Here is a 15847-nt window from a genome sequence, read left to right on the forward strand (position 1 = left end):
ACAACACTTGCCTCCTGAAATGCTGCAGATAGATAGCATAGATAAGATAGATAGATAGATGGATGGATGGATGGATAGATCCCCATGGGGAAATTCAAGTTCATATCATGTTGTAGTCAAAAGGTGCAGATGCTTGTGTGCTGTATGGAGGGGAGTTGGGCAGACAGGACTGACCTCCCTGAGGCAGGTGTAGATGGGGCACACCAGCACCCTGAAGGGCTCTCCCGCACTGCTCCTCATGGTCCCAAACACCTCACACAGGAAGGTGATGAAACCCAGCCAGCTCTCCACGTCGGTCTGCTGCAGCTCGTCTCGGCGGGTGAAGTCCTTCTGCTCCACCACACACACGCACGCACACACACACACACACACACACACACACACACAGAAAGAGAGAGAGAAGTGAGCGTCAGAAAGAGAGAGCAAGACTGAGGGAGTAGCATCAGTTACATAAAGTAAATCTAAATGAGCAAGCGGAGCAGAAACTGTGAGACAAATTGAGTAAAAAAAAAAAAAGCAGGTTCAGTGAGATATAGAGAGATAGAAAGGGTGAGGAATAAAGAAAGAGAAGAGTAAATGAGAGAGAAGGAGAAGAATGAAGTGTGAGAGCGGAGAGAAAAATCTAACCGCTGCCAGACATTTATCATTCCTGTCTGGACACAGTGAGAGAAAATATCAACATAATACATTACACTCATTACACATCACTGGCTCACATGCGCCTGTGAGCGGGACTTTCCACTGCGCTCAGTATCGGCTGCTTGCTGAACATTTTCATGCACGTCTGGGGCACACAGCCACCAAAACAAAACACAAGAAAAGAGAGAGAGAGAGAGAGAGAGAGAGAGAGAGAGAGAGAGAGAGAGAGGAGGGAGAGAGAGAGCAACGCACGCTTACATTTACAGAATAACAATGTTTTCGTTGGCCACTGAAATGTAAGGGAATGTTTCTGACCTCCTCCACGGGCTTGTATTCAGTACACTGGTGAACAAGGCGCGATATGTAGGAGGCAGGGATGATTCAAATACAGTGTTAAAACTCACTAGAGTGGGCAACGCTTCTAAACCTACACACTGAAGCACACTGAGCAGGGCATGAAGTCATTGTCAGGACACGGTTATCTTAAGTGAGTGCTAGTGTAGACTTTGGACAATGCAATATTAATTGCTGTGGATGCTTGCATGTACTTCAAGAGTAATGGTTAAGCTAGCTGATGGAGATGAGGCCAGAGGATTCAGCATATTAACCCATCACAGGTTTACTCCAGACAAGTATAGATGGCCTAATCAAATTTGAATGCATTTAATAACAGCATCAATATAACATGACTTTTTAATAACATGCTTGTGGCATTTAACATCTTGCGGCTCAAACAACTCTGATCAACACATGCGAGGAGATGTGAAGGTTGTGCAGAGTTTATCAAATATACACACAGCTGGGGGGGGGGGGCGCTGTGGCGCAACAGGCTACAGCGACCGTACTATGTATGGGTCCAAGTGCCCGCGGGGACCCAGGTTTGAATCCGACCTGCGGTCATGTCCCGATCCCACCCCATCTCTCTCTCTCCCACTCACTTCCTGTCTATCTTCACTATCCTGTCAGAATACAGGCAAAAAGCCCCCAAAAAAATAGATATATAAAAAAAAAATATATACACACCTTGCATGAAGATAATCATTCCACACAAGGTTTAAGAGTCCACTGTCACCTTATAGCTGTTGCCATGGTTACGGCACACTTGACCTGCTATCTGAAATCCATGGCTGGCTTGGGCTGTTTGCTGTATGTTCTTATCACGGCCCATTAAAAATGCATACTGAGGGGCTTCCACAGGTCTGCTGTTTCTATAGACTGCCTGTAAGGGCTGCGCAGATGCGTGTGTAACTGCTGAAAAGGCAAGGGCTGTGAGAATCAAAGGCCTTTAGACTCAGGAGGCCCGTCGCTCGAGTGCAAGACACCACAAAATGATTGCCTATGGAACTGATACTCTAGGGCCCTATAAGGGACTGATTTTATTGGGACTGTGTGTGTCTCAAGGCGGGACAGACAGGAAGCAAGCCCTGTCACCAGGGAGGAAGAGGCTGACTTACAATGTGACACCCTGGTGAGAAGCACGTCCCACACTTACTTCTCAGAGAGAGGAGGGAGAGAGCGAGAGAGAGAGAGAAAGACGGAGAGAGAGAAAGACAGAGAGAGAGAGAGAGAGAGAGAGAGGTTTAACATTTGGCTGCCAAAACACCACAGTGCAGACACACAGGCTGACCACAGTCGGGAGGTCAGGACTTGAGGGAGGAAAAGGAAGAGAGGAGAAGCAGAGGGAGGAGGGAGGAGGGGGAGGAGGGAGGGAGGGAGAGAGAAGTGGTCCAGGGGAGCAAGAGAGACGTGCACATTGTGTTTAAGCTCATGTTGTGTGGTCACGGGCTTCCTTGTTTGCGAGATAAGACTCTAAGCACTAGTCTCACAGCCTCTGCTGATGTGTGGAACCTTGCAAAAGCGCTCAAAACACCTTTGAGAGAGATTTCCATGAGAACTCGAAGTCATAATAGTGAATGCTAAGTTAAAGATTAAGTTGACTGATATGTAGCAGACGCTTTTATCGAAGCGGCACAGACTCAACAGCGCTCGGCCAATAGTCAGTCGGCTCCGTTACCGCTGTTCCACCACGCCAGCGTGTTCTGAATGTTCAAAGCCAATGATAATGGCAGCCGTCAGGAAGTGGAATTTAGATCACCAAAGCCGAAGGAAAAGGTTTATGGAGCCCACAACTACTTAAATACTTTAATTTTTAAGTTTGTAGAATAAAGCAAACACTAATGCATTGTTTTTTTTACACTGTACATAGATAGAAATCCCTTCTAATACATATCATGCATATGTCACATACTGTACCAGCATTTCAAGTGAGTTTCCCATGAAGAACATTATGCGTTCAGATGTTCCATGGCAGCCTAATTGCATTTTATAGTACCATCAGAAGTGTGCTACGGTGTGCTTAATTAGACGAGCTGGCTCACAGCTCTGCTGAATAAGGCCATGGCGGCGGAGCAGGCCAATCAGACCACAGAGAGGAAAGGGGAAGTCCTGGGAACAAGCACGGGCAGAGAAGAGGGAACGCGAACGCAGACACGGCAGCGCCACGAGCAGCAGGTGGGTTGACATTTAGAGTGGCGTGCCCGTCAGAGCCCCGCCACCCCCTCCAGGAACAAAACACGGCCTCCTAAGAGGAGATGTCTGGCAGAGCGGCTGGCGTCAGGGCGAGGCCGCGCCCACGTGACGTCCCGCTGAGTGCAGAAGGAGCCCGCGGGGCCAACGCTGGGCCAGCCTACGCCTGTGTCTGCCTCTACCGGCCCAACACACCGGCCTCCTTCACACGGACAGACACACTGTGGTGGGCTGCGACAACTTGGACTTGGACTTGATCTGGTCTGGTCTAAGTCCAGTCTTAGGTGTGGACAGATTACAGATAACAGACTATTCTTTGTCGTCGTTCCGACCCGTGTCTACCTCTCTCCACAGAAGGCCCCGTCTTTGGAGAGAAGAGGCTTGCGGCTGAAGGGACGAGACCTTGAACAGAAGCAGAGCTGGCTGGGGCTCGAGAGCAGCGTGCTGGTTCGGAGCCTCCAGTCGGAGCTGTGCCATGCAGTGCGGCGCGTGAACACGTGGCATGCTCCTCTGCTGCCTGTGGAGAGGGGCACCTCTCCGTGCCAAGTTGTATGCTGTTACAATGTGCCATGTCATGCTGCCACGTTCACATGTGCCAGGTTAGTGCTGGGCCTTACCTGCAGGCTCATGCCACCAATGCCCACAGCTACTGGAGCGGCACATGGTGGCAGTGCCACCCTTGGCATCATAGGTTACAAAGCAATACACCAGCCCATAACCCTGGAACATTTTCTGTGTTACTAGCACTAGAGCAGCAAGATTTTGAAATCATTTAATTCTCTTTTATTGAAATTTCTGTTCACCTCTTAATCTCCTTTCTTACAGCAAATTGAAAAGCATGACCTTCTGTGAGCTTCTCTCTCTCTCTCTCTCTCTCTCTCTCTCTCTCTCACCTGTAGCATATTGAGGAGCAGGGAGCGGAACTTGGTGCCCTCGACCATGAAGAGAGCCATCTTGTCGCAGAGCTTGGCGGCCATGGCGGCAAAGCTCCGGTCCGTGACTGCTTTCTGGTAGATGGTGCGGACGATCTCCTCCAGCATCTCCTCGGAGCTGGCCGAGTTCTGCGCCTCCTCCATGAAGGAGCTGAGCTGGCTGTCCACGCCGCTGCTGTTGTTGCGCATGCTGTTGAGCAGCTCCTGCAGCCGGTCCATGCGGCTGCGCTGGGGGGCCGCGGGCAGGACAGGAACCTCCTCCTGAGAGAACCGGACAGAGAGAAAAGATGATCGGACAGAGGAGAGCAGTTAGGTGATGGGCAAGTACTTCTTCATTTTTGCTGTCTCGCAGTGGCAATCATTTCCCCCCAAACCCACAATGTGAGTGCACTAGGGCTGCAGCAATTAATCGATTACTATTAAATAATTGCAAACTATTTTGGTAATCAGTTAATCGGGTTGTGTCACTTTTTAAGGAAAACACTTTGCACAAAATGCTCTGATTGCCTTGGGCTTTTGGAAACACTGACTAACATTAATGGTAAATCGATTAACGATTAGTGGTAAATCTTCAGTTGCAGCCCTAGAGTACACAGACCTATATAACTTTCTACAGGCGAGTTTTGAAACTCAACTCCATTCACAGCAACCGTGTCACATTAGATGACCACAAATTCGGAGGCTGTGCACAAACCCACTTCCTGTTGTTTTGGTAAATAAAAGATGCATCATGAGTTGATTAGAGAAGCATCCCAATAGGCTGAGGGTAAGGGAGTGGGAGGGGGCCAGGAAATCTAAGTAGACACAGTTCTGAGCAAGTGCCTCCATCCCCCCAAAGCAGCTTTGAGGATGCAGAAAAAGGAGGGCTGTTCCTGCTGCCCAAAACACTAAGGAAAATCACCAGACACAAAGACACTTAATATCACTGCATGTAATCACACACACACACACAGACACACACACACACACACACACACACAGTGAAGGGGTTAGTGGGAGGAAGCCTGTGGTGCTGAGAGCAGCAGTACAGAAATGAGCACACAGCGGAAAGCTCCAGCCAGCCACTGCTGCTTCAGCCATTTATCCTCTCTTTCTCACAAAACACACATATTCACACACACACACACACACACACATATATATACAAACACACACACACTGAGGTACCACAGGATCAGCTGCCATGTAGGGGCCCGCGGCTTAATGAGTCAGGGCTCTAAATGTGCATGTGTGTAGGTTTACATGTAAGTGTGTGGTTACGCTCTCTGTGCACTTTATTATTTGATTTAGCTGTGACTGTGTTCACCTCATTCACTGTATACTAAATGTGAGAGGATGGTCTAGGGAATAGTACTTTAGAAGACAGAGAGAGCGAGTGAGTGAGAGAAAAGGAGGTGGAGAGGTGGAGAGGTAGAGAGAGAGAGAGAGAGAGAGAGAGAGAGAGAGAGAGAGAGAGAGAGAGAGAGAGAGAGAGAGAGAGAGAGAGAGAGAGAGAGAGAGAAGAGTGTGTGTACGCAAAGACAGGCCCAAGCTAGGCTGACATCTGATGCTGATGGCGGCTGACACTAAAGACTCTAAAGAGCTTTACCTTCTCCTTGAGCCTCCTCCTCAGCCTTTCCTTAGATGACTGCAGCAGGCTGACTCGGGGCCCCTCGGCCGGGGCCTCCTTGTGGGAGCCCTGCTCCCTGGGGGCCCGCTCTCTGTCCGCACCCTCCTCCTCGGCCCTTACATTCTCAGAGTCTTTGGCATTACGCGGCGCCCCCTTGTGGCTGGGCGAGGCTCCCTGAGGCGCGTTGCCCGGGTGCTTCTGGGGGTGGTGCCAGCGGCGATTCTGGCTGTAGCCGTGGTGTGGGCGCTGGCCTTGGCCCTGGCCCTGATACGGACGGCCACTGGGCTTGGCATTGCCTCCCTGCTGATCGCTGCCCTGGGGCTGGTTCTGCTGCTGGGGCGTTGGCTGTTGCTGTTGTTGCTGATGCTGCTGAGTGTTTTGTTGTTGAGGTGACTGCTGCTGCTGCTGCTGCTGAGGATTCTGGGCCTTCCCCCCTCCTCCTCCTCCTCCTCCTCCTCCTCCGGTGGGCGTCCGCTGTTGTCTCCTGGAACGAGAGCATGCTTCCGTTAGCCACATGCCACCGACCAAGCCGCTAAAACTTTGGCCACCAACCCAGTCACAGAGAGGGACAGTCATGTCCATCTGGTCCACATGGTCTCTCTCAGTCTCTCTTCCCCACTCTCTCCTTGTTCCTCTGACCCACCCAAATGCTCGCTCAGTACGCACACATTTTCTCCAAGCTTCTACTGGTCAGTGCAGCTCCCTACTCTCTGCTTCAACATGGCAGACAACAGACTAGGCTAGAGCAAAACAATCTTCCCTCAGTAGCTAACAGCCTCTTCAAGTGTGTAGACACTGTGAGTGCCACTGTTCCATGTGGGTTTCAGCTTTGCGCAGGACTTATGCAGAAATAGGATTAACTGAATTATCTCATCTTCCCCTGAGCACTCAAGCATGTGAGCTCCAACAAGCCCGTGGTCCCACCAGTGAGACTGGACTGGGCATGGGCCATATGGGCCTGTGTACAAAAAAGGAGTGTGTGATCTCTGCATACATGAGTACAAAATAGGGCTGACCAGTGTGTGTACATGCTGCGTTATCTGCACATTTCTATGGTTTAGTAGAAGAATGAATTTATGGTTTTGTGTGTTGGGAGAGTCAAAGCCTTAAACTCAATGTCAATGCCAATGTTGCAGTAAGATTGGAAAGACACTTTGGCAAACATTGCAGTGCAACTCTGGTTGTAACATGGTCCATGACAACAGGTACCTGTGAGAGCAACAGATCCAGTGTGTGTGTGTGTGTGTGTGTGTGTGTGTGTGTTGGTGCTTGTGGAAGATCAGAAGAGAGCAAAAGCAGAAGCAGATAAACCTATCACAGTCTCGAGAGACTGGAGCTCTTCTTGGAAAAACAAACATCCTGTACACTCCCATCAAGGCTCTGACACACCACGACTTAAAGACTTCTGCTTCTCTACCCAGGTTCATCTCTCTCCTAAGATCTAGTCATTCTTCCCTTTGCTGTCAGAGCTGTGAGTGCTGATCAAAGTTGAGTTTTTGGAGCTCCATTTCAACTCTCTGAAGTCAAACGCAAGATGCCACATCGTCTGCTAGATTAGATGACTAACATGCAGTGAGTCACGAGACTAACGAGCTACCTTTGAAATTAACAAAAAAAAATGTTGAGTGAGTCACCCGGGGGCTTGATGCACAAAGAGCAGGGGGAAGAACGAGAGCACTCCATTTCCATGGAATGGGAGCTGCAGAGTTTAGCTAGCCAAACTCAACACTGGCCGTTTATCAGAGACCTGAGAGTGGAGACAGATTTAGCTCTCTCTCTCTCTCTCACTCTCATAGTCCATTATACAGCCAAGTCTGCCTGACATCACAGGCGTCGGAGCCTCTCTCTGTCTTTGGGTCTCTCTATCTCTGGCCGTCGGCTCATCTCTGTCCCCAGCACAGTGGAACAAGCCTGACCTACATTCTGCCCATGAGCTGCCTGGAGAACAAGCCCACAGCTCTAATTGCTACATTGGAGTTCTTTAGTCCATCACTTACTCCACACATCCTGTGGATCTATTTTTACTCAGAGGCGGCCCATGGCCACAGGAGTCGGCAAGCATGGGGCAAGGCTGGGCTGGGCTGGGGGATAGTCTGGTGTGGTTTATTATAGAGGACCATGATCCTGAGTCAGGGAGGGGGGGAGCAGAGCAGACACAGAAATTGCAGTGGCAGATTGTCCCCCAGAGCCTTTAGGCTAGCATAGATTGACCCCTACTGCTGTTTGGTGCCCTGGACGTCTGTGTGTGAATGTCACGCAAGCTAAAAGTACCCATACACATACCAGCATCACAGCCCATTCAAGAGGCCTGTGCTGTGGGTAGTCTTACCCATGTCATTATGGCTATGTACAAATGGTGTAGAACTATCAGAGTTTCATAAAAAGCTTTATTATGTTGTTGTTCATGAAGACATGGCATCCTCCATATTTCTGAATAAATGTATGAATATGTGATTTAATGGTACAAACAAACGATCCCTACATTCCCATTCACTGACCTGACAGAAGAGGAAGACAAAGGAACAAGGAGGCTCATCCCAACTTCAGAAAAGTAAGGTCAGAAAACCCACCCTAACTTCATCAACACAAAGAGTAGGTCACAATAGAACTCTTTGGGCAAGTGACAATACAGCTATTATAATTTGTGTTATACAAGCCAGGTCTGAGATGTATGGGTAGCAGCCACAAGACCTCCCTCTCACAATATGGAACTGAAAACATGATGAGCACACAACAAATAAATCATGGCCCTCTGGCCCTGGATTAATCTGCCAGCGGCCACTTCACAGAGATGCCGTGACACGGCGGCGTGGCGGGGAACATCAGACAACAGGGCCCTTCTGCCCAGGGCTCACCTCGGTGTGTCCTGCATGCTGCATCCAGTTGGCCCTGCTTAGGAGAGCCCAGCCCCCAGAACCAAGCAGGAATCCTGACCTTTTCCCAGTGTGACCAATCTAACATGCTCTTTGACAGCCTCGAAATAAAGACATCCAGTTGGCTGGCTTGAGCATGGCATTCAGCCACTTTACGAGCCTTAACCTTCTCTGACCCACACAAACAGGCAGCCTGTACATGTACCCAACCACACACACACACACACACACACACACACACACACACACACACAACACACAAAACATCTTTCAGACAGATGCTTCCATTCCTCTCTGGTGTCCTCTTTTGATTCTGTGTTTTGTGCCCCTTTCTCAACTCCCGTTGTCCAACAGCCACAGAGGCCACAGCAGGGTGAGGAGAGTGAGTCCAGCGAGCCCAGTGGAGGACATGGGAATGAACACAGACAGCAGCATGTTGGGGAGGAATGCCTGTGTCCATAACCATGTGGAACCATAAAAGAGAGCAATTAAAAAGCATAATGACAGAATAAAGCACTAACTGATTTGAAAGACCAGAAACATTTGACAAAGGCCAAGAAACAGCCACAAAGAGCAAAAGGCAAAAGAACCACTCCAGAGTTCCTCTCAATGTTATGCCTAAAAAGCCTTTACTAATCTCTCACATTGCCATTTAATAAATAAAATGGAAAATTGGAAAAACAGACCTAAAAAGGTGATATGAAGGACAGTTTTTCCTTGAGAAAAAAGTGTGCCTTTGTCATAAACTTCATAACAAGAGCTGCTCTTCACCACAGGAATGTTCGGTGGACCTTGAACATTCACAGACTGAATTTATTTCCAGTAAGTGCAGGAAAGATTTTGCCTTGCCAAGACCCAAACAGTAGGTCATAAATAACAATGCACTCACAAAACTCATCAAACAGTATATCATGAATTCAGAAAAGACCTGCAAATATCCTCTGAATTGTGCTGACCATCTTACAAGAAGTCCTTCCCAAGCTTATTGAGGCAATAGAACAGTTCAGATGGTTGAGGTTCGAGGTGTACCGCACTGAGTGACAGTTGTCTGCCATTTTAATCTTTGTCACTTGGTCCAGCACATGAAGGGAACTATCTGTTCAAAGTTTTCACAAGCACGCAAACAGAACCCCAGAGACCTCAAAGGGATCCAACCCAGTTGATGCTGCCATGATCACATCATTTCTAAATATTTACAGGTCAAACCTGAAAACTGAGTCTTTTTAAGTTAAGTTTAGTTAAGTTTTTAAGTTAAGACTTAAGTCTTTTTGCCAGACAGAGGAATGTTTTGCTAATTAGCAAAATAATAGGGCGATCAAACAATTTTTAAAAAAACATGTAAACACAATTTTTCTATGATTAATCGTGATTAATTTCTTCTTTATAATGAAGCTTTTAATAATGGACATTGAAATGTAATGGACATGGAATGTCATAAAATCAACCAGGAATTCAACCAGGAATACTATTGTTTTATTATAAACGTTTAAACTCTGAACAACACACTTTCAATAAAGCCATTGAGATCACTGACTGTTAGATTGAAAGGCATATTTTGTATGCACTTTAACAAACATAACAAACAATAGTCTATTCAAATATGAAAAAGAAGACACAGAGGGAGAGAGAGACACAAACACCTCTTTTGAAAATGACCAGTTTTTCCCTCACCAAAATAATGGCTAGATTTGGAGCGTTATTTAGCCCTTCTTACTAGCATGTCAAGAGTGATATCAATGGCTGTTAGGTCATCTAGTTTATTTTAATATCATGATCAACCTGGCTGTGGATATGAGCTTAAGACAGACTCTGAAAATGAAAGAGGCTTAACTGCGCTGCCCGTGATTAATTGCGTTAATTCTTTTCAAATTAATCGGACAATTAACATGTTGACTGCACTAGAAAACCCACACGTTATTTTCATTAAATTATTTGAAAATGTCATTGCAGATGTATACTCGGTCGATGATACTGTGATTAGAAAATACTGTGTGTGGCTTGAGTGTTCTTCCACTCAAAGCCTTAATTAATTAAAAATAACAGAGGCACGTCCAAATTCTTCAGAAAAGACATTGCTGTATAAGGGTGTCTCAATTAGGGCTGTGCTAAAATACCACAACATATTTGCTTTTCGTCATTTGACTGAAAAGTTACCTGTTATTTAACTCCATTGGGCTGAAGAGTCTTCGCCAAATATATCGCTAACGTTAGCTGTGAACTGATTTGCACGCCACACTTCCAACATCTGGAGAGAGATCGCTCAGGACTGGATCCATTGCTACCTCAAGTGTGCTAGGGTCTAGATTGAGCGATTGCTAAGGAACTCCTGAATGATAAAGTACTATGACAGATCTGTTGCTATCAAAACTCCATTGTTCTGCTGATCGGCATTTTCTAGCATCTTCTCAGAGAATTCACTCATAAGGTCAGGCAGCACTTCCAGAGCTCTCCAGAAGGCCAGCAACTCTACCAGGTTGGTCTGCTATGACACTATGCTGTATGCCATGTTCACGCCAAGAGTCACCATTGCCCACTGACATTTCATCTTGTTGAATTTAACCAATTAACTAATTTAATGTTTAATGGTTTCCCCTAATTGTCTTATGTCTTAATTTCTACTATAATTTCCCAGCTATTAGCCAAGGTTTATATTTGCAAAATGTCCTTAACTATGAGGTTAATGCACAGGGGTGAGCTATCCATGGGCATGCATCTCTCTTTTCTCCTGATCTGATTCTGATTCACTGGGCACTGCAGTTAATACACGTGTGCGGTCAATACAAGGTTTGCTTTGTTTAATTTGCATTAAACGCCATCATGTGGTTTATACACGATGTGGCTAATACACAGGACATTGCTGTATATGTAAAGCACTTTGTGTTGCAATTTGTGCATGAAAAATGCACAATATAAATAAAGCTTACTTACTAACCCGGTCACCAAAATGATATTCACACATTTCCCCCCCCGAACTCCGCCCTCATGCCCGAGCCCTCCTCAGTGCCCATCCCTGCCCTGCCCACTGACCTGGTCACTTGCCGTTTCCCCTGGGCAGACAGCAACACCGTTAACTGGTCCTGGTGAACGTTTCTAAAAGCATGAGAGGGCATCTAAATTTCAAATGAATTGATGGATGTCTGCAAGAGCGCCAAACACAAAGTAGGAGTACACAGCAGCAGCACACATAGGGAGAGCAGCAGAAGAGTGAGCCTGAGAACGGAGTAGGAGTACACAGCAGCAGCACATAGGGAGAGCAGCAGAAGAGTGAGCCTGGGAATGGAGGAAGAAGAGATGACCCAAGTGGTCACAAGCAAGATGAAGAGAAGAAGAAAAACCCCAGGGCAAAACTAATGACTAAATTAGCAGCTCTTTTGAGGATGCCATAGCAACTCGGAATGCGGCGAGATAGAAAGCCAAATACTACAATGGAATCTGTGGTCTTGCACTGAATTATCATCATGAAGCACAGATAAAAACAAAATTCCACTTGTATCCTGAAAGTACGTTTTTATTGACTAGTAAAAGGGAACTGGTCAAGTGGCATAACTTCTGCGATGCATGATCGTTAAGATTTTGCCAGTAGGCAAAAAACAAACAAACAAGGCAAAACAAATGGATTGAGTCACAAAAGTGAGGTATGACTACAGTATAGTGTATTCTACAATAAGTGAATGACTATTCTTGCTACACAAATATTGTACCACTTTAGAAATAAGCCAATCCTACCTGGTTTTCTAAGTATCATGGACCCTTTCAAGAGAGTTCCATTATCAGCATCATAGTTGGCCCCACAAGACTTCCTTTTTAACATTCCATGTTATCTTAATGCAGAGGAAGTAGACTGGGGCCCAAATAGAACGTTCAAGCATTGTTTTTGTTTACCTTGTTGAAAGGGTCTATAAGGAAGGGAAGAATAGGAGATTTTGTGAAGTGGCTTACATAATATTTGAAAGTCTATAAGCTGTACAGTAATACTTGGAGAGGGTTGTGGTTCACTCTGGTCATTCTTGTGAGTAGAATACTTGGCACTGGTTAGTAACGCCCACTGTTCCCATCTAGCTTGGTGACAAGCTGCAGAAATGATCACTGTCGGTCATGAGTTGATGGTCAGTGATCAGTCAGTCAACTAGCTCTGTGCTGATATCTTGAGTTTAGAGAAAAAGGGTGAAGGCTTAAGACAAAGTGCTGTAACCAAATGTTGAAATGGATATTAGGTGCTGGGGGAGGGGGGTGCTGAGATCTGCCATTGCTATGAAAGATGACTGCTGAGAGCTCCGCTAAGACTGACCAGTGGGCTCAGCATTTGAAACAGGTGTCCAGACACACTGGCATGGCCTAACCATACACACACGTCTCAACATTCATACACAAATCTGATGAATGAGCGAAACATCATGACCTTATGGCACTCACACTGTGCTATCTTTAACATTTGGGTGAGGGGCAACAGAAACTGCTCTCAGATTATATGCAAACATTTTGTCCGCTCCTTGACCCTATACAAATCCTCACTGTCAGTAAAGAGATGACAAATCTTTTTTGTGTGCAAGGAACAATCTATAAAATCAAGTGGTGTCTTTTCTTAACCAAATAGGAAACAATGAATACCAAAGAAACTATTAGAGTTGACTGTTAGTCTTGACATAACTGGCACCTTACTCAACAAAACTTCTAAAAGGCAAATAAATAGAAGCTAGCTGGTTGTGCTAAATTAGCCACAGGTGTGTGTGTGTGTGTGTGTGTGTGTGTGTGTGTGTGTGTGTGTGTGTGTGTGTGTGTGTGTGTGTGTTTGCATGTTTGTGAAAGAAAAAGGGAAGGCTATGGTATTGGCACTGCAGCTCACCAGAGACTGTTGTGGAGTGAAATTGTTCTGAGAGAGCAAGACATGGGTACTTGACATTTAGAAGCAGTCAACAATAATTAGCAACAGTAAAAGTACCAGGTAATAGATAGCAGGCACGCTTCATGTGGCATAGTCAATTCAGCCCATTCCTCAAAACACCCTGATCCTCAAACATCCTCAAAACAAAACCACTGCATGTGCACTGCAAGCACAATTATATCCATGCCATCTCTTCTACATAAAGCAAATATTCAACTACACAAAATCTGTTTAAATCTTAAGGTCAACAATAAGGGAATCTCAATGAACACTTCAACCTTCAACCAGCCCTTGCTGCTATCTAAACAGCTCTTTTTCCTCTCAGACATGAAGAATGAGCACAGCCTTTCCAGGAACCAGCCCCAATGTGTCTGTGACACTCTGAAGACATTCTGATTAAGGAACTTAACAAATAGACACCGTATATATTTCTGAGTTTAAGCCTTTTCTTTCTGATCCTTTGCTCTAATTTCTTAAGACTGTCAAGACTCTATAGGAGTGGATGTCAGAGACAGCAGCAGGTCAGGGAGACGATAAGAGGCAAGCACTTGTGCAAACTCAGCATCTGACAGGGCTTGTAGGACTAATGACATCAGGTATGATGTGTGTGCAAAAATAAAGGCAAAGATAAGGGAAAGACATCTTGAATTTCTAAACAAATAGGAAGTGGTTTTGTGAAGGTACATGCAAATGGACATTTGTTGGAGCACATATATTTGTAGATATTCACCAAATATATTGTAGTCATTACAAAACGTGTAACAGATTATCTAATGACATTTCTAAAGAGGTCTAAGAAAAGAGGATTGCATGGGTCATCTCTCTATGTGAATGCGAGAGAGAAAAGAATAGGTATGTGTGTATCCACATACACGCAAAGTCTGTTGTAGTTCATCCCAAAGTTGTTTGATGGTGTAAAGAACCCTGTTCTCTGCAAGTCAGTCAAATTCTTCCATATCAAAATCACTTCAGTCATGCCAGTGGAGGGACAATGGTGTGGGATAATGGTAAAATGGTTGGTTTTTAGGGTTTGGGCTTGGGCCCTTTTCGGTTCCAGCATGACTGTACCACAGTGCACAAAGCAAGGTAAATAAAGACATCGTTTGGTGAGTTTGGTGTGGAAGAACTTGACCGGCCAACAGAGAACAACCTTCTCTACGACTTTCTCTCTCAAACGACTTTGGTATGAACTAAAAGAGAGATTGTGAGCCAGGCCTTCTTGTCCACCGTCGGTGACGGACCTCTTTAGAATGAATGGGCAAACATTCCCACACATTCTTGTGAATAATCTTGTGAAAATCCTTCCAAAAAAGTAGAAGCTGTTTCAGCTGCAAAGAGAGAGAACAACTCCATATTAACACCTATGGAGTTAGAATGGTCGGTCGGTCGATCGATCGATAGATAGCTTAGATAGATAGCGTAGATAGATAGATCGATCGATAGATAGCTTAGATAGATAGATAGATCGATAGATAGATAGCTTAGATAGATAGATAGATCGATAGATAGATAGATAGCTAGATAGATAGATAGATAGATAGATACTTTATTGATCCCCAAGGGGAAAAGGGATGTGCACTGTTCCTGGAGTCACTGCAATACTGGTTCGATGCATGGAGCGGATGGAGCAAGCCCCTCTTCTGTCTCCCTGTTCCAAAAATCAGATTAATATATGGTCCTCGGGTAGAGGATGTATCAGATATTAAACTGATAAGAACAGATACTACACATGATCTTAGCCAAAAGGCAGAGAAGCGGTAATTCTTCAAGTGCTCGGCAGAGCGGAGGCGATAAGTAGACACTAAACCGGGACAAGGACTGAGAGGACGAGGTCAAGCAGAAGACACAGTGGACACTGGACAGATAAGCTGCATTCAGACACGTCCTCCGCAGTATATGCGGAGCTTTGTTAAACGGAGGTCCGACCCTACGGGTGATTCAGATACGATGCTAACCTGCTGACATTATGCGGTCATATGTGTGAACAACAGCGACGCACATGAACAGAATTGAACGTGGTTGAACACGCACATGAACAGAATCTCTGCATGTTCTTCGCTTCATTCAGACACAAGCTCATTTACATAATGTCTGTCAGAAATACTAGGAGGGGAGTAGTGTAAGAGCCGGCTTTGGAATTCAAAATAGCCGGTTATGTTGTTCAGATATATACGGCTTGATATCCGCAGTACATGCGGACTTACACCTAGGTCTGAAAGCAGCTATAGAGACAGAGCTCACAAGAACAGTGGGAGTGTGACAATGAGCAAGCATGACAGCAGGAAAGAACAAGACAGGAGAACACAGCTGTAGGTAAGCTCTAACATGTCACTGACTCTGCTCTGTGAATCACAGTTGATCTCTTATCCAAGCTAGTCAGTTCAAA

General features: G+C 45.8%; 1 protein-coding gene and 1 non-coding gene across 2 annotated transcripts in view; both read right to left on the minus strand.

The window, feature by feature from the left end:
* ctif (CBP80/20-dependent translation initiation factor) overlaps positions 1-15847 on the minus strand; it is a 69813-nt gene that overhangs the window by 10404 nt on the left and 43562 nt on the right. Inside the window, 4 exon segments of the mRNA XM_048259297.1 lie at positions 175-330; positions 4059-4358; positions 5686-6190; positions 11607-11669. Coding sequence (XP_048115254.1) covers positions 175-330; positions 4059-4358; positions 5686-6190; positions 11607-11669 — 1024 coding nt within the window.
* On the minus strand, positions 15030-15220 carry LOC125305279. Its single transcript, XR_007195373.1, has one exon. It is a non-coding gene; the product is annotated as a U2 spliceosomal RNA (small nuclear RNA).

Source organism: Alosa alosa, chromosome 12 (assembly GCF_017589495.1).
Source record: "Alosa alosa isolate M-15738 ecotype Scorff River chromosome 12, AALO_Geno_1.1, whole genome shotgun sequence".
Classification (NCBI taxonomy): Eukaryota; Metazoa; Chordata; class Actinopteri; order Clupeiformes; family Clupeidae; genus Alosa; species Alosa alosa.